The following is a 19,074-nucleotide window of genomic DNA, read 5'->3' on the forward strand; positions in this document are numbered from 1 at the left end:
CGTACGGTGCAGGTAAATGGGCCCTGGGAAGTGACCGGCAGAAGGCCTAGGCGGACACGCTGGTGGGTCGCCGGTCGGGGGTGAATGGAGATGTCCCTCGCCCCTGGTAGGTTTTCCGTTTCTCTTTTGGTTTCCAAAGAGTGGGAGGCACCCAAGAGGGATAAGTCCGGGGCCACTCAGAGGAAATTCTATTTGGGAAAGGGAAACCAAGTGGATCCGTTTGAAGTGGAAGTCCAAGCGGAGTAGCCGGCTAAAATTTCTGTTGATTTCTGTTGTTCCTTTGTTTCTCTTTTGTTTTCCAAAGAGTGGGAGGCACCCGAGAGGGGTAAGTCCGGGGCCACTCAGCGAAAATTCTGGTTCTATTTGTCTGAGTTTTAGATGGTTAACACAGGACCAGTCTAGTATTGTCTGTTTGTGCCTTTGTGGATTTCTTTCAAGTGATATTGGCCAATTTTGTTTGGGAGAAAAACCAAGAAACGAGTCCGGACTCTTAGGTCAGGTGTGTGATTGGAATTAATGTTTACTGTGGGCCGGGCGCGGTGGCTCACGCCTGTAATCCTAGCACTCTGGGAGGCCGAGGCGGGTGGATTGCTCAAGGTCAGGAGTTCGAGACCAGCCTGAGCGAGACCCCGTCTCTACTAATAATAGAAAGACATTATATGGAGACCTAAAAATCTATATAGAAAAAATTAGCCGGGCATAGTGGCGCATGCCTGTAGTCCCAGCTACTCGGGAGGCTGAGGCAGTAGGATCGCTTGAGCCCAGGAGTTTGAGGTTGCTGTGAGCTAAGCTGACGCCACGGCACTCACTCTAGCCTGGGCAACAAAGTGACACTCTGTCTCAACAAAAAAAAAAAAAAAAAAAAAAAAAAAATGTTTACTGTGTGGAGTGTCTGTAAGTGCAACTAATGGTGAATGAGATCTGTGGGTGAGTCTGCTGAGCCGAGGTGCTGCTGAATGGAACAGCTCAATAGCTTGTCCTTTTTCTATGGCCCTCTCAATCTCTGGATTTGCAATCTCCTGGTTACAGGTTGTCCTTTGGGGGCTTCCTTCCCTGTTGGCACTACTGTTTGGTGTTGGCTTGTACGTTGTGACCCCTCAATCTTGGGAACCTCTAAAAAAAGGCTGCCTTCACACTTCTCTATTGGCTCTTGGTAGGACTCCTTGTGTGGCTGCGAACTGCCCCCCCCTTTTCTAGTGGCTTTATGTCGTTCAGTGTCTTTTGAACGTCTTCATTTGTCTTTTGAACGTCTTTATTGCCCCCTTTTGATTAATAACTCTTTTTCTCCTCACAGGACTCAGGAGGATAGGGCGTCCTCTGAGGCCCCACCTCGGAAAGAAATAAGTCTAAAACAGGGTCTGACCAAGGCCAAGACCTGCTGCCCATTTTGTGCAAGGAACCAGAAAAACCAGTGGGCAACAAGGGCGGGCAGCAGGAACTCGCCGGTGACGCCAGATCAGCTGGTGGCACCAAATCAGACCAACTAACGGTGTCTGTTTCCTTGTAGGAGTGCTGCGCGGGTATGGGACAGACACCATCGACTCCCCTGTCCATTTTTGTGGGCCATTTTAAGGATGTTAGGGAAAGGGCACACAGCCTTTCCCTAAAAGTAAAGAAAAAAAAAAATTCATTACCCTTTGCAAGGCAGAGTGGCCGACCTTTGGGGTGGGATGGCCACGGGAAGGGGCATTTGATGCTGAGCTTATTGAAAAGATAAAAGGGGTAGTCTTTGGTCATCATGTCCATCCAGACCAAGCCCCCTATATTATAGTCTGGCAGGACTTGGTCCAGGATCCGCCACCTTGGCTAAAGACCCTCCTGCCAGCATTGAGGAAGAAGACACAAGCCCTAGTTACCAAAGAGGTAAAGAAAAGTGGGTGCAGGATCCGCAGCCCACAGGATCACCTGTGCTGCCAGACTCTAATCTATTTCCAGATTTAATAGACCTAGAGTGGCATAAACCCCCACCTTATAATCCTAGAGTGGCCCAAGCAGCCCAGGCGGCTCTGGCAGCTCCCGCAGCCCAGGGGAGGACTGGACCTCCGACGGGGCAGGGGGGGGCCAGGCTTATGGCACTAGACAGTGGATTGGACAAACTCCAGGTCTGGAACCCGTGAGGGCGCTTCCCTTGAGGGCCGTGGGACCCCTGGGAGTGGATGGGGAGCAGGCTTATCAGTACTGGCCCTTCTCCACCAGTGATCTTTATAATTGGAAATCTCAAAATGCGAATTTTTCTGAAAATCCGAGAGATCTAATTAACCTTTTAGATTCAGTCCTTTTCACTCATCAGCCCACATGGGACAACTGCCAACAGTTGCTTAAGGTTCTTTTTTACCACGGAGGAGAGGGAGCGAATTCAGGGAGAGGCACGAAAGTTAGTCCCTGGAGAGGACGGCAGACCCGCCATCAACCCTCGAGTCATCGACCAGACCTTTCCTCTTGAACAACCGCCCTGGGATTACAATGAGGCTGAAGGTAGGGAGCGTCTCCGGGTCTACCGCCAGACTCTAATGGCCGGTCTCCGGGCGGCGGCACGGAAACCGACCAATTTGGGTAAGGTAGGGGATGTTCTGCAGGGGCCCGAGGAAAGTCCAGCGGCATATCTAGAGAGGATTATGGAGGCTTTCAGACAGTACACTCCCATAGATCCTACAGCAGAAGAGAGCAAGGCGGCAGTAATGATGGCTTTTGTTAACCAGGCAGCCCCAGACATTAGGCGTAAGGTGCAGAAAATAGAGAGGTTAAGTGAGAAAACTCTGAGGGACCTGCTGGAAGTAGCAGAAAAAGTCTATAACAATAGGGAAACGCCAGAAGAGAAGTTAGAGAGAATGAGACAGGAAGATAGAAAGTTCCAGGCGGGCGAGGCACGTAAGGCAAATAAAGAGATGGCCAAGATCCTACTTGCAGACACGGGAGGGGGTCAGTTAGGGGCAAACGGCCGAGAACGACCTTGGAGGGAGAGGCTAGGCAAGGATCAGTGCGCCCACTGCAAGGAGCATGGACATTGGGCTAGGAACTGCCCCCAAAAGAAAGGGGGCCGTGGGGTTGGACCCTCTGGAAAGGTTATGGTGCTGGGGCAGGATGAAGACAAATAGGGGAGACGGGGTTCGGTGCCCCTCCCCGAGCCCAGGGTAACTTTGCAAGTGGAGGGGAACCCAGTTAGCTTCCTGGTGGACACGGGAGCAGAATACTCGGTGATTACCAAAACTACTGGAAAACTATCCGATAAGACTAGCTGGGTGCAGGGGGCGACTGGAACTAAGCCCTACCAATGGACCACTCAACGAAAGTTAGACTTAAGCTCAGGACAAGTGAGTCATGCTTTCGTGGTCATTCCAGAATGCCCCACCCTGTTATTAGGAAGAGACATACTCACAAAATTAAAGGCCCGTATCTACTTTAAAGAAGAAGGAATAATAACAACTGATGACAAAGGCAACCTTATCAGTAGCCCCTGGCTTACTCAAGTCCTGACCCTGGCTCAGGCAGATGAGTACCGACTGTATCAGCCCATGAAGATCAATCAGGAAGGGGAAATGGGCTACTGGCTTCACAAGTTTCCTGAAGCCTGGGCTAAGACAGGGGGAGCAGGATGGGCAAAGCATCGGCCGCCTCTCTATATTGAACTGAAACCAGGAGCTGAACCAGCCCGGGTCAGGCAGTATCCCATGCCCCAAGAGGCCAAAACGGGCATAACGCCCCACATTCAAAGGCTTCTAGATGCCGGAATCCTCCGAAAGTGCCAGTCAGCTTGGAACACTCCTTTGTTGCCAGTGAGAAAACCGGGTGGGAAAGATTATCGGCCTGTGCAGGACCTCAGGGAGGTCAACGCGCGGGTCCTAGACATCCACCCTACGGTTCCCAACCCTTATACCCTGCTAAGCTCCCTTCCCCCGACACAAACCTGGTATACCGTTTTGGATTTAAAGGATGCTTTCTTCAGTTTGGCGGTAGCCCCGTGCAGCCAGGAAATATTTGCCTTTGAATGGCAAGATGACGAACGCGAGGCTGACTCACTCACTACCAGGGGCTTCTGTTAGACGCCCCTCGCATCGAGTTCTGGATTCCTGCCATCCTGAACCCAGCCACGCTTCTGCCAGATCCGGTGCTAGCAACGCCTGAACATAGCTGCCTTGAGATCTTGGCCGAGACCCAGATGGACAGGAATGACCTGCAAGACCGTCCCCTTGCGAACAGCGACCTGACCTGGTTCACAGATGGGAGCAGCTTCGTCCGGGACGGACACAGGTATGCAGGGGCGGCTATAGTAGATGAGCAAGGCAGGCTTATCTGGGCCACGCGCCTTCCACAGGGGACCTCGGCCCAGAAGGCTGAACTGGTCGCATTGACAGAAGCCCTTCGCCGGGCCCAGGGGAAAAGGCTGACGGTGTATACTGACAGCCACTATGCCTACGGGACAGTGCACGTACACGGAGCCCTCTATAGAGAAAGGGGCTTCATTACAGCAGAAGGCAAAGAGATTAAGCACAAGCCAGAGATACTCCAACTACTAGAAGCCATCCTGTTACCCAAGGCAGTGGCTGTAGTCCATACCCCGGGACACCAGAAGGGGGACTCCCTTGAGGCTAGGGGCAACCGGGCCGTGGATGCTGAGGCAAGAAGGGCTGCGGAGGGACCGGTACTAACCAATGTTCTGCACTTGAGCTTGCCACCCCCTGGGATGGAGAAGATGCCCCCCCCCAACCAAACTATTCCAGCACGGACATAAAGTGGGCCACAGAAAAACTGCAGGTGACGCCGAACAAGGATGGCTGGTTCCAAGACGGAGAACATCGCCTGACAGTCCCTGAGACCTTGGGGAACCAGCTACTAGGACACTTGCACCGGACAACGCATCTTGGCAAGAAAAAGATGTTACAGCTGCTGGCCATTGCACAACTCAGATTCAAATCACAAGAGAAGACAGCAGAAGACATCGTCAGGCCGGGCGCGGTGGCTCACGCCTGTAATCCTAGCACTCTGGGAGGCCGAGGTGGGCGGATCGTTTGAGCTCAGGAGTTCGAGACCAGCCTGAGCAAGAGCGAGACCCCATCTCTACTAAAAAAATAGAAAGAAATTATATGGACAGCTAAAAATATATATAGAAAAAATTAGCCGGGCATGGTGGCGCATGCCTGTAGTCCCAGCTACTTGGGAGGCTGAGGCAGGAGGATCGCTTGAGCCCAGGAGTTTGAGGTTGCTGTGAGCTAGGCTGACGCCACGGCACTCACTCTAGCCTGGGCAACAGAGTGAGTCTCTGTCTCAAAAAAAAAAAAAAAAAAAAAGAAGACATTGTCAAAAACTGCCATGTCTGCCAGGTTATGCAGCCGGGGAGGACCAGGGGGACCCATACAGGTACCAGGGAACGGGGGAGGCAACCAGGATTATTTTGGGAAATAGAATTTACAGAAGTAAGACCAGGAAAATATGGGTACATATACTTACTGGTCATGGTAGGCACCTTCTCAGGGTGGGTAGAGACTTTTCCTACTAAAGGAGAAACTGCTTTAATAGTGGCAAAGAAAATATTTAAAAAAAATAGTTCCCAGGCACGGGCTGCCAGAGAGCATAGGGTCTGAAAATGGGCCTGCCTTCACAAGTCAAATAAGTCAGGGGCTAGCCCGGGCTCTGGGGACAGATTGGAAATTACATTGTGCATATAATCCTCAGAGCTCGGGGCAGGTAGAAAGAATGAACAGAACCCTAAAGGAGATTTTGACTAAATTGGTCCTGGAGACTGGCGGGGACTGGGTCACCCTCCTTCCCTTCGCCCTGTTCCGAGCCCAGAACAGCCCCTATCATTTAGGCCTAACCCCCTTTGAGATTGTATATGGCGCTCCTCCACCTGTAATACCAAAAATGATCTCTGGGGCTCTGCCTGAAAACCCTAAAGAAGTGCTGCAGGCTGTACAGGCCCTGCAACGAGTTCAGAGCCAGATCTGGCCTGCCCTCCGAGCCTTTTATCAGGCAGCTCAGCAGGAGGGAGAAGAGGTTGACGGGCATCCCTACCAGCCAGGAGATTGGGAATGGGTAAAACTGCATAATAACAAAACCCTAGAGCCCAGGTGGAAGGGACCTTTTCAGATTATTCTTGTCACTCCCACTGCCCTAAAGGTTGACAGAGTGGCGACCTGGATACACCACTCTCACGTGAGACCTGCCAACAAGGACGAGCAAGAGCAGCAACAAAGTCAGTGGAGGGCCTCATCGGACCCAGAGAATCCACTAATGACCAGACTGACTCGCGTGGCAACCAGACTGCCGCCGGACCAATGATGGGGACACCCGGAGCGAAGATGCTTGTGGTGACTGTTATAATCAAAACACTTATAGAGGCCGGGCGCGGTGGCTCACGCCTGTAATCCTAGCACTCTGGGAGGCCGAGGCGGGTGGATTGCTCAAGGTCAGGAGTTCGAGACCAGCCTGAGCGAGACCCCGTCTCTACTAAAAATAGAAACACATTATATGGACACCTAAAAATCTATATAGAAAAAATTAGCCGGGCATAGTGGCGCATGCCTGTAGTCCCAGCTACTCGGGAGGCTGAGGCAGTAGGATCGCTTGAGCCCAGGAGTTTGAGGTTGCTGTGAGCTAAGCTGACGCCACGGCACTCACTCTAGCCTGGGCAACAAAGTGAGACTCTGTCTCAACAAAAAAAAAAAAAAAAAAAAAAAAAAAAAAAAAAACACTTATAGAGAAAATACTGACTGACCCAAATCCCACAATACCCCGAGATGGGAAAAACCTTTAGCCTAATCTGTATTAGGGCCCTAAATTGTGAGCGCTGATAGAGAAACAGTCCCCAAGAGAGTCCTGAGGTCCACCGTCTGTCCTTTTTTCCTTCCTCTGTAAATCTTATATGTATTAGGTTACAGTTACGGGCATATAGTCTTCGTGTGCATGGCCGGACAAAAGACATCTCGATAAAAAGGAGAGTTACCTGCCATTTGTTCTCTCCATCATTGGTGGTTACACACTCCCAGGCTGCACAGAAATGAGAAAGGACTCCCCCACACTTGTGTCTCATCCCTCCTGTTCTAAATCCAGGACACGCATAAAACCCATTTATGCTCATGGACACTCGCCTTTGGTACTGCCTCCACTTTCCCCCTTCCCTGTCTTCTAGAGGGCTATTTTTTTTTTCTTTCCAAATTAAAGTATAGGTCTGGCCACCAAGTGTCTAGTGGGGCCGTTCCTGAAGTCGTGTTAAAGACTTCATGGGTTTCTGGACTACTGATCTCCCAGGTGAGGCTATGGGGCATATGAACACTATATCTGGAAAACCCCCAGGATTCAACCATGAGACTCCTGGAATTGATTAATGAATATAGCAAAGTCTCAGGCTACAAAATTAATATACACAAATCAGAGGCATTTATATATGCCAATAACAGTCAATCGGAAAACCAAATTAAAGACTCAATACTGCTCAAAATAGCAACAAAGAAAATAAAATATCTAGGTATACACCTAACTAAAGAGGTAAAGGACCTCTATAAGGAAAACTATGAAACACTGAGAAAAGAAATAGCAGAACTTGCAAATAGATGGAAAAATATACCATGCTCGTGGATCGGAAGAATCAACATTGTTAAAATGTCTATACTACCCAAAGTGATCTACAGATTCAATTCGATCCCTATTAAATTACCAACATCATTCTTCACAGATGTAGAGAAAATAATTATACACTTTGTATGGAATCAGAGAAGACCCTGTATAGCAAAAGCAATTTTGAATCAAGTTTAAATGATGGTGCTGCCCCTTTCACATCAAAGAATCGAGAACTACTGACAATGGAAGGCCACGCCTGCCTCTCCCATCTGCCTATCTGGCTGGCAGGGAAGGAAAAGAACTTGCATGTTGGTGAAGGAAGAAGACTGGTGGGACGACAGTGAAATCTAGAGTAAAACCAAGCAGGCCCAAGGTTTCCTGCAGGCTGTAAAATGCAGTTTAATCAGAGTGCCATTTTTTTTGTTGTTGTTCAAATGATTTTAATTATTGGAATGCACAATTTTTTAATATGCAAATAAAAAGTTTTAAAATGTGAAAAAAAATTCTCACACCTCCTTGGAACCTGGGGTTTGGTGGAGTAAGCCGTGGGGATAATTTATCAGATTCCCACCTCCAGGCTTTTCTTATTTTGTGTATCACTGATGATGAACAAGTTAAAAATATACCACTCTGACATATTAACTATTTTGAATTAAAAGCACTTAAAAACAGTAGGTGCAAGAAAATCATTCTGTCCTCCTTTCTATTTCTTAAAAGCAGGAGATGGAATTCCCATGTGAAAGATATCCTCCCCATACTAGAAGGGACCTAGGATTCTTACTAAGGACGGAAGTCAAGAGTGAGAGAATCCTGTACAGACCGTGTTAAAACAACTCTTCTTCTAAGCCTCCGTATCAGGGGTTCAAGACATCCCCGATACAGATAAGGTCCCCTGGCAGAATGTGTTGCAAGAGATGAAAGAAACAGAGACACAGACACAGAAATAGTATTTAAAAGAGCAGGGAAATCAGGGGACCACTAGCACTCTGGTGCCAAGGTGGCAGTGACTGAAACCCAGCACTTGCTTTTTATTCTCTTTGCCATGCTGCAAAATACAATGATCTCGTGTGAAAAAATCATGGGATACAATGATCAAAGGTCTCAGGGATCCCCCCCAAAATCACAAGGTGTCCTAGCTAATTTCCTTCTCCTTTCTAGAAGGGAAAAATACATAATTCTTCAGTAGGTACAACCCTTTTGATCAAGATAAAGTAATTTTATCCAAGCTCAAGCTATGTACATGGATATCAATCTTCTAAGTTCAGTAACTGTGACCCATTTGATCAAGGAATAAAGAAACTACATACTTTCCACTGGAAGACTGGTTTTACATTAACTGAGGCATTGTGGAGAGAAAGGGAGAGAAGGAACTTGGCCCAACATTTTAACAATGGAAGCCCTAAGACCCTTCTCCCTGGCTGACATATTGCAATCTACCTCTACAGCCATGAGAAGTTTTCAGGTCAGGCTACTCCTCGGCTTTTCATGCCTGAGACCCCTTAGGCTCTGAGGTTGGAGCATGCTTTGCTGTACTCCCAGATCGCTGATATATGTCCCCCAACCAGGCAGTTAACATCTGCCCTTATTTCAGGCCTCTGCTCAGGCAATTCCTTCACCTCCTTTCCTCTCACAGCCTCCGACATAGCATCCCTAAGTACCAGTGGTCTTAATCCCATCACCTCCGCACATATTTGAGTTGGTTTTTACAACTTACTATTCTTACTGTTACTAATATTATTCTTAATATGCTTTGTTCAATTCAGTATGTATAAGAAACTGACCTTGACTGCTTCTTTGGGTCTTCATTTCTGTTTGTTTGTTGGTTTGGTTTTCTTTTGTTTTGAAACAGGGTCTCACTCTGCTGCTGGGGCTAGAGTACAGGGGTATCATCACAGCACAATGTAACATCAAACTCTTGGGCTCAAGCAATCCTCCTGCCTCAGCCTCCTGAGTAGCTGGAACTACAGGCGTGCACCACCATGCCCGGCTAATTTTTGTATTTTTTCTAGAGACAGGATCTTGCTATGTTACCCAGCCTGGGTCTTGAACGCCTGGTCTCAAGCAATCCTCCCTCCTCAGCTTCCTAAAAGTGCTGCAATTACATGAGTGAGCCACTGCACCTGACCTGGTCTTCATTTCTTTATGACGGCTCCTGTGCCATGTAAAACTTGTATCAAATAAACTTGCATGCTTTTCTCTTATTGATCTGTCTTACGTCAATCTAATTCCCAAGGCCCAGCTCCCCCAAAAACCCTTACTATGGGCCAATTTGTTAAGTGTTTTCCTACATTATCTCATTTAATTTCCACCATACTATTAATATCCCTATTTTATTGATAAGGACACTGAGATTCAGGTAAAATACTTTGCCCAAGGTCACCCAGCTATTAAATGAGACAAGGCCTGTATTCCAACTCTGGTTTATCTAGCTCTAGCGCCCGTGCTGTTAGCCACTAACTATACAAAATGCCTCTTCTGGGAGGTCTGCTCAGTCCACAGCCTTCCAAGCACTTCGTAAGGACTGCCATTGGAGTATTTGCAGCGTGAGTTGTAATCAGGCTTATCAGGCGGTTTCCCCGTCTAGACTGAGCCTGTGAGGGCCTGCACTTTGTCTCAGTCACCTTTATTCCCTCACCACCTTGCACTGTGCTTGCCTCACATCCAGCTCTTTATTTTTTTTTATTTTATTTTTTTTTGAGACAAGAGTCTCACTCTGTTGCCCAGGCTAGAGTGCCGTGGGGTCAGCCTAGCTCACAGCAACCTCAAACTCCTGGGCTCAAGCAATCTTCCTGCCTCAGCCTCCCAAGTAGCTGGGACTACAGGCATGCGCCACCATTCCCGGCTAATTTTTTCCTGTATATATTTTTAGTTGTCCATATAATTTCTTTCTTTCTTTTTTTACTTTTTACATTTTTTTTTTTTTTTTTTTTGAGACAGAGTCTCACTCTGTTGCCCGGGCTAGAGTGCCATGGCGCCAGCCTAGCTCACAGCAACCTCAAACTCCTGGGCTCAAGCAATCCTACTGCCTCAGCCTCCCAAATCGCTGGGACTACAGGCATGTGCCACCATGCCCGGCTAATTTTTTCTATATATTTTTAGTTGTCCAGCTAATTTCTTTCTATTTTTAGTAGAGACGGGGTCTCGCTCTTGCTCAGGCTGATCTCGAACTCCTGACCTCGAGCAATCCTCCTGCCTCGGTCTCCCAGAGTGTTAGGATTACAGGTGTGAGCCATGTGCCCGGCCCATACTAGTGTTAAGGAAATAAAACAGTGTTGCCAACAAAGACTCCTTCATACCAATATAGAGAGAACCTAACTTTTTTTTTCTTTTTTTTTTTTTTATTTTATTTTTTTCCGTGCTTCTCCATGGGTTGGAGAGAGAACCTAACTTTAACATCGGGTAAGCATTATCAGAGTTAAATACATGTAAGGTAGAAGGAAAGTGACTGCAAAGTCTGGACATAACGTTATACAAATTTATAGAGAAAAACAGAAGAGACAGTTAAAACTTCTTTCTCCTTGAGAGGTAAGAGGATGCACCTTGCACCACGCAAATCTTGCCAGGGACCCTTGAACTACTTCCGGAGGTTAAGTTTACAGTTCTAAGATTCAGCAGACCTGTATTTGCATTGCAGCAGAGGTAAAGCCTTTTATCAGGTTTATTAACTTTTCAAGGACACACCTAAAGAGGGGAGATGGGCAGGCAGCCGCTTTCCTCCTGGAAGAAAAGTTCCCCCACGGTAACCTTCCACCAGTCGCTGGAGTTACAGCATTGCAGACAGGGCCCTGCTCCCCAGGAGCTTACATTCTGCTACAACTTCAGGCCCTGGTTAGTGGTCTGGGAGGAGGACCGCTTCCTGTAGAGAGGTCAGGAAACGCTTCTCTAAAGAGGTGATCTTTGAGCTGTAATTTTGGAGCTTTAATAATGTTTAAAGAGCGAACGGAATGATTGACAATGGACGATCAACCTAGCGGTTGCCAAGGAACCAGAAAACGTCTCGTTTTATCATGGATTGTTATGAAAAGGAGGAAGGGTAAAGAAACCTTGAGGACTATTCAGGAACGTTGCTTTCGCGGCTCTCAGGCTGAAAAAGGGGTTCCCACTACAACGCCCGTCACTTGGGACCCAAAAGAAGCCGGGGACCCAAGGACGCCCGACGCCGGACACTGGCTAGAGGCGGAGCCACAGCGGGGGTGGGGGGTTACGGAAGCCGAGAGGGTGCGGCGGAGGAAGTGTGCGCACGCCGGCAACGCCGGGGCAGCTTTTGGTTCCTCCCGCGCAGTCGGCCCTCCTCTGCGAAGCTCCCCGCCCACACCCGCAATTGCTTCTGTTGTTGCAGCCACTGCCCAAGCGGAGACGCAGCGTTTTACTCGTTTGGTAGCTTCTGTTGGGTCAGCGGCGTGAGGGAACACACCGCGGCGTGTCATCGGCGCTGCCCGGGCCCTAGTGCGCCCGGCCGGCCGGCAGAGCTCACGCCCCTGTTTCCTGGCTGGTCCGGGGGTCTGGGCACCACCTCGACGGCGGCTCCGCGGGACACGCAGACCGGGCCGCAGCCCGTACCCCAAGCGGACGGCGTCATGAGGAGCCTGCCGTACTTCTGCCGGGGCCAGGTGGTGCGGGGCTTCGGCCGCGGCTCCAAGCAGTTGGGCATCCCCACAGGTGAGAGCTGGGCGGCCAGAGTCCTCCGGGTCGGGTCACATGACGGGGGAAGTCGTCAGCCAGAGAACTCGGGACCAGGTCTTGGGCTGAGGTGATACCCTTTCTCCGCCTCGACACCCCCTTTGGGCGGAAGACCTTTGGTCCGATTGAGGGAACTCGTCCCTTCTGGCTCGAAGCTCAAGGGGACTGGAATTGAGGGGTGGTGAGGGCAGGAAGTCAGATGAGTGGCAGGATCCCCCTTTCATGCTTCCTTGTCCAGCCAAGATAGAGTTGGCGAAGCATGGCACTCGTCTTGCCCATTAGAAACGTAATAGGGGCCAGACTGGCAGAACTCTCAAGCTGACTCTGAGGTGGGTTTTTTGTTTTTAATTTGTTATTACATAGTGCCATGTGATAACACAGGTAGTTGAGTGAGAGCCAACTGTCTGTCTGTTTCTGTCTACATTAGTTTTAGTAATCAAGACCTGACTGTTTAATTCATCCTTACCTCCATACCGGGACTGCCTCTTTGCCTAGTAAATCAGTCTTTCAGCTTGGGGCCTAGGCTTGTGCATTTTGAAAGTGAGAATCTTTTCAAATGATTTGGAACCTTCTTAGGAAAGAGCAGGTCTTTAAAAATTTGTCTGTTCTTGTATCTTTTTTTTTTTTTTTTTTTTTTTTTTTTTACCATCTGTAGGACTCTGATCCATATGTTCTTGTATCTGTTTTTTTCCTTCTACCCCACAAGAGTGGTCTTTTGTGGGAGCTTTATGCACTTACCTTGTACTTTATTTCTAACCTGTCCACACAAAGAGAAGAAAGAAATCCAAGCCAGAAAATGGAAGGATAAAATTGATAATTATAGGCAAGGTCCTAGAATTCTTGTGAATGTAATGATTTAGATTAGCTTTACATATGATTTTGGCGAATATTTAATATGAAACTCGTAATTCTCAAAATATTTACTTCTGTTATTTAGCTAACTTTCCTGAACAAGTAGTAGATAATCTTCCAGCTGACGTATCCACTGGCATTTATTATGGTTGGGCCAGTGTTGGAAATGGAGATGTCCACAAGATGGTGGTGAGCATAGGATGGAATCCCTACTACAAGAATACTAAAAAGTCCATGGTAAGCGTTGTGTTTTGCTCTGTGACTGACAATGGGATGATGATTTAGAGTAATATGCAGTATTAGATTTGTATAGAACTCAACAACCAACAACGGTAACCACAACAGTTCAAATACTAGAATTTTTGGGAGCATACTTGAAGGATTTAAAAATGAAGTATTCAGTTACTGTTTGGAGTACCTTTTTCAGTCCTTTCACTTTCAACCTATTTGTGTCTTTGGATCTGAAGTGAGTCTCTTGTAAACAATGTGTAATTGGATCCCATTTTAAATCCGTTCTGCCGATCTGCCTTTTGATGGGACTATTTAATCCAATTACATTTAAAGTGATTATTGATAAGGAGGGGCTCTGCTATTTTGCTGTTTATCTTCTATGTGACTGATAACTTCTTTGTCCCTCACTTCCTCCATTACTCCCTTTTGTATTTAGTTGATTTTTTTGGTAGTGAAATGTTTTAATTGCCTTCTCATTTCTTTTGTATATTTTCTATAGATATTTTCTTTGTGGTTACCATGGAGTTTACACTTAACATCCTGAAATTCTAAGTCTGTTGGAGTTAATACCTTCTTAACTTCAATAGCATACAGAACTCACAAATTACTTTTGTTTTTTAAAGATCACAAAATATGGCCAGGCCTGTAATCCTGTGGCTCACACCTGTAATCCTAGCACTCTGGGAGGCCTAGGCGGGAGGATCGCTCGAGGTCAGGAGTTCGAGACCAGCCTGAGCAAGAGCGAGACCCCGTCTCTACTAAAATTAGAAAGAAATGATCTGGACAGCTAAAAATATATAGAAAAAATTAGTCAGGCATGGTGGCACCTGCCTGTAGTCCCAGCTACTCGAGAGGCTGAGGCAGGAGGATTGCTTGAGCCCAGGAGTTTGAGGTTGCTGTGAGCTAGGCTGACGCCACGGCACTCTAGCCTGGGCAACAGAGTGAGACTCTGTCTCAAAAACAAACAAACAAACAAACAAAGATCACAAAATACTTTCCTGTTGAACGAGGGAGGAAAAGAAGGGGAGGGAAAGCTGTCTGTCTTATGATTAATTTCTTTATTAGCTAATCAGATCACTAAAATATTACTATAGAGCCAGTTAACGAATGCCTTGGAAGTCTTTTGATACTTAGGAAAAACTCAGTTTTCCACTGGTAAGATGCTTATACATTTCAGAGTTTGTTTTCTTTTTGTTTTTCTTTGCCAGTAACAGACATCTGTGAAGTGCCTATTCAAGTCTTTTTCCCTTTTTAAAATATTGTCTTATTTACTTAAAGAAGTTCCTAGTACATATATGCTAGTGCCCAGTCGTTTGTTAGAACTATGTACTGTATTACAAGTTTCTTCCACTATGTTGCTTTTTTTTTTTTTTTTAACTCAATGGTGTCTTTTGAAGAACAGAGGCACTTAAATTTAATATAATATAGGTCACCATTTTTCTCTTATGGTTAGTGCTTTTTATAATCTATTTAAGTCTTTGCCTACTCCAAAGTTATAAAGATATTTGCCTGTTTTCTTCTTCTTCTTCTTCTTCTTTTTTTTTTTTTTTTTTTTTTTTGAGGCAGAGTCTCACTCTGTTGCCCGGGCTAGAGTGCCGTGGCGTCAGCCTAGCTCACAGCAACCTCAAACTCCTGGGCTCAAGCAATCCTCCTGCCTCAGCCTCCCGAGTAGCTGGGAGTACATGCATGCGACACCGTGCCTGGCTAATTTTTTCTATATATATTTCTAGCTCTCCATATAATTTCTTTCTATTTTTAGTAGAGACGGGGTCTCACTCTTGCTCAGGCAGGTCTCGAACTCCTGAGCTCAAACAATCTGCCCGCCTCGGCCTCTGTTTATGGTGTGTGGTAGGGGTCAAAATTAGTTTTTCCAACAGCACTGCAATGTCACTTTGGTCATAAATCAAGTCACCTTTTATATGTGAGTCCAAAAATATGCATACTTGGTTTGTCTGTCCTTGGGCCATTACTGCAGGGCATTAATTTCCATTGCATTGTAATAGGTCTCTATCTGATTGTATAAGCCTTCTAGTTATGTTCTCAAAATTGTTTTGGAAACTCAACCCCCTGAATTACAGATGAGAAAACTGAACCCTACAGAGTCTAGTTACACAGTTACCAAGTGTGGGACCCTATACTTTTGATTCTAAGTCAGTGTTCTTACCACAGTACTGCCCAGATAACTTACCTGAACTAGAGAGATTCTGGGGCATCTTCTACCTCCTGCTCTATTTTGCTTTAACATGCCCTGTTCCTATTTGTTTCATCACCCCTGATAGGGAAGCTACATGGCCCTCCTGCCCCCACATCAGTCTTTGGCTAACTGTAAGTGGCTGCCATGCTTGGTGTGTGTCAGACATGTGCATCCTGACTGACCTTAGAACGAGTTGTTTAATAGTAACATCTTTTAATACTTGCTCTGTCCCTCTTTGGTGTCTTTGTACCTAGGTAAAACTCTTACTGCCTTTGATACACATCAGGTTTTTTTAATTAGCAACAACCCATGCCAGATTTGTGATACTGATATAACATATATTACCTCAGTCAGTTATGTTTACATGTAAGTTTGGGTAGAAACAGGAGTGAGGGGAGAACTAAGGTAGCCCACCATAAACATGAAGATATGTCAAAGACATGAAGATAATATTTCAAATTTCAGGTACTCTGTAATATGATGGTAATCTTTTTTAACATTTCTTGACTGTAGGAAACTCATATCATGCATACCTTCAAAGAGGATTTCTATGGGGAAATCCTCAATGTGGCCATCGTTGGCTACCTCAGACCAGAAAAGAACTTTGATTCTTTAGGTAAGTTCTTATTTTGATCTTATTAAATCTTAACTACTGCTACCACAGCTACTTCTGCTGCCGCTACTGGTGATAACAACGGCAGGACAGATGATATTTTAGCATTTAATATATGTCAGGCACTGTTTTAACCACCTTACATGAATTTAACTCCTTTCATCCCCCACAACAACCATATGAGGAATTATTTTGCATATTTTGCAGATGAGGAAATTGGCACAGAAACGTTAAATAACTTTCCCAAAATCACATAGTAAATGACAAAGCCTAGATTCAAACCCAGTGGGCTGGCTGCCTCACTCCAACAGTGTGAAGTTTATGAAATCTTTCAAAATGTTTGAAGTGGGACCGGGCATGGTGGCTCAATCCTGTAATTGTAGCACTCTGGGAGGCTGAAGGGGGGAGGATCACTTGAGGTTAGGAGTTTAAGACCACCCTGAGCAAGAGTAAGAACCTGTCTTTACTAAAAATAGAAAAAATTATCCAGGCATGGTGGTGCGTCTGTAGTCCCAGCTGCTGGGAATGATGAGGCAGGAGGATCATTTGAGGTTGCTGTGAGCTAGGCTGCCAGGGCACTCTACCCAGAGTGAAAAAGTGGAACTCTTTCTCAAAAAATAAAAAATGTTTGCAAGTGTAAGAAATACTAAATCAGAGAACATTTGAAACTAATATTATCAGTATCTGTTAATGTAGTGTGATAGTTTTAACTCTATTGTAAAGTTTCTTTTACAGGTGTAAATACCAAAAAGAATAGATAGTGAATATTTGTTTGTTCCATTTAATATTTGCAGTGTACATTTTTGCCTTTACCTTTCTCTAAGGTATTACAAGATTAGGTACATCTTTTGTGTACCATTGACTTTTACTTAAGCCTGGAAGAATGGATGAAACAAACATTAATTGGATATCTACCCTGTGCCAGAGATATTGCCAACCTGTGAGTTTTTAGGAGAGGCGTAACAAAGGTGTAGGAAAAAGTATGTTAGCAGTTTTTTTTATCTTTACCTGATTTATTCTTTCTGCAGAGTCACTTATTTCTGCAATTCATGGTGATATTGAAGAAGCTAAGAAACGACTAGATCTACCAGAACATTTGAAATTGAAAGAAGACAATTTCTTCCAGGTTCCTAAAAGCAAAATAATGAATGGCCACTGATGAAAAATCATCTTATTTATTCATTCACTGTTTTTAGTATTTCATTGTTTATAACTGTCCGGTCTCATCTTGGTTATATTTTAAAAATCAAACATTTTCCTTCTGCTGTGATTAAACAGTACAATGTAGTTACCATATTGTGTTTCACCTGTTAAATTAAACCCATCATGTAATAGGACTGTAAAGATTCATTTAAAAATCAAGATTTTTAAATATGTTGATTAAAATATACCACTAAAAAGGTATTAAGTGTCTCATGATGGAAATGAAATGTATATAAATGTAGGTAAAAAGCCAAGTCACTAGTTTGAGATTAGAACTATAATTCTCATGGTAAAATACCAGCATGTATGAACTTGTATATTATATACCACTAAGCAGAGAAAGCTTATAAACATAAATACATTAAACAAAACCTTGATAGTTTGTTGTAAATCCAGGGGGAAAAATTCAGACTATTTTTGATATTTTGTGCATTAACATATTATTACAAATGTGAAATTTTGTTTTATTCATTCCCTTTGAAGTCACATCGTTGTGCCATCTTAATTTTTGTACAGGGCTGCCTCAATTCTAAGTGGTCTATTTTTTTGTTTATATAGTAAGACAGTAAAATGAGTGTTTTTTGAATCTATAGATCTTGTTTTTGTGTTGGATAACACTTCTTTTTTTTTTTTTTTTTTTTTAAGTAGATATTTTTCTTCCTCAACATTTTTCTTGACTTTTTTTTTTTTTTTTTTCCTTTAAACAATTGCCAGTGTCAGTTTGATTTAGTATATCCCACTCTGCTGGGCATGGGAAGGGAAGCTGGGACAAGAGGATCACTTGAGGCCAGCCTGGGCAACATAGTTGAGACCCCTCTCTAAAAAAACAGTTTTCAAAATTAAAACCCAGAATATTCTACTTAAAAGAGATGGCATCTGCTTATACCATCCTGTCCCTTCACTGTATGAACAATGATTAAGTGAATGTATGTATTGTATTTTAAAACAAACAAACAAAAAAGCCAGGCACAATGGCTCATGCTTATAATTCCAGCTAGTCGAGAGGCTGAGACAGGAGGATCACTTGAGGTTAGGAGTTTGAGATCAGCATGGACAACATAGCAAGACCCCATCTCTTAAAAAAACCAACTTCATCTTTAGGTTTCCTCAAAATTTACGTGAACACATAGCTGTTCGTTTATATGTACCAATTTCTTGAACACAATGCTTGTTTCCTCCCTACCAAAACTAAAAGCCAGTAAAACTATGAAATAGAAAGTTATGTTCCAGGGCAAATCTAAGCTGTCATAGTTGTGTATGCACAATGTAATTTAATGTTAGTCCAAAGAGTGCTTGTAGCTTGAGGGAAAGGCATAAATAAGGTTTTAGTTAAATAATCTTAATGCTATGGATTTTTATTCCTACTATGATTTTTGGCCACTAAGTCTTTTTGTTTATATTGACAGAAAGTTAAAATCTTGGATATTTAGAAGTTTAAGATTACAGATTGGGTCCCCTCAGACAGCACATTGCATCACTGTTCACTTTAGCAACAGATTATTGGTAGTGATGGGTAGGGGGTAAGGGCAGAAGATGTAGGAGGTGACTTTAAAGATACTTCATAAATCACTTTTCCCTAATCTGTATAAATGAGTTAGAACTGATTTTAATAAAAATATAAAGTATACAAAAACAAAGCCATTGGAGAAAAGGGAAGCATATAAATTCAGCTGAGTTGTGTTTTACTTTTTGGTGTATTAATTTGTGGTAAAGCATGCAGTTTGTGGCTTTCATTTCTGTATTAAAA

General features: G+C 44.8%; 1 protein-coding gene across 1 annotated transcript; it reads left to right on the top strand.

Moving 5' to 3' along the window:
• Positions 1-12,073: 12,073 nt before the first annotated feature.
• RFK (riboflavin kinase) lies at positions 12,074-17,509 on the top strand. The gene is made up of 4 exons (XM_069474106.1): positions 12,074-12,213; positions 13,172-13,323; positions 16,025-16,127; positions 17,153-17,509. The coding sequence occupies exons 1-4, from the start codon at positions 12,132-12,134 to the stop codon at positions 17,281-17,283; spliced, it is 468 nt and encodes a 155-aa protein (XP_069330207.1). The 5' UTR covers positions 12,074-12,131; the 3' UTR covers positions 17,284-17,509.
• Positions 17,510-19,074: the final 1,565 nt, after the last annotated feature.

Source organism: Eulemur rufifrons, chromosome 7 (genome assembly GCF_041146395.1).
Source record: "Eulemur rufifrons isolate Redbay chromosome 7, OSU_ERuf_1, whole genome shotgun sequence".
NCBI lineage: Eukaryota > Metazoa > Chordata > Mammalia > Primates > Lemuridae > Eulemur > Eulemur rufifrons.

Bases quoted from the DNA above. Each gene is read 5' to 3' on its own strand.
- RFK (XM_069474106.1), top strand. From the start codon at position 12,132: ATGAGGAGCCTGCCGTACTTCTGCCGGGGCCAGGTGGTGCGGGGCTTC. The intron at 12,214-13,171 runs GTGAGAGCTGGG...TCTGTTATTTAG, and splicing joins GCAGTTGGGCATCCCCACAG to CTAACTTTCCTGAACAAGTA. The intron at 16,128-17,152 runs GTAAGTTCTTAT...TTCTTTCTGCAG, and splicing joins AAAGAACTTTGATTCTTTAG to AGTCACTTATTTCTGCAATT.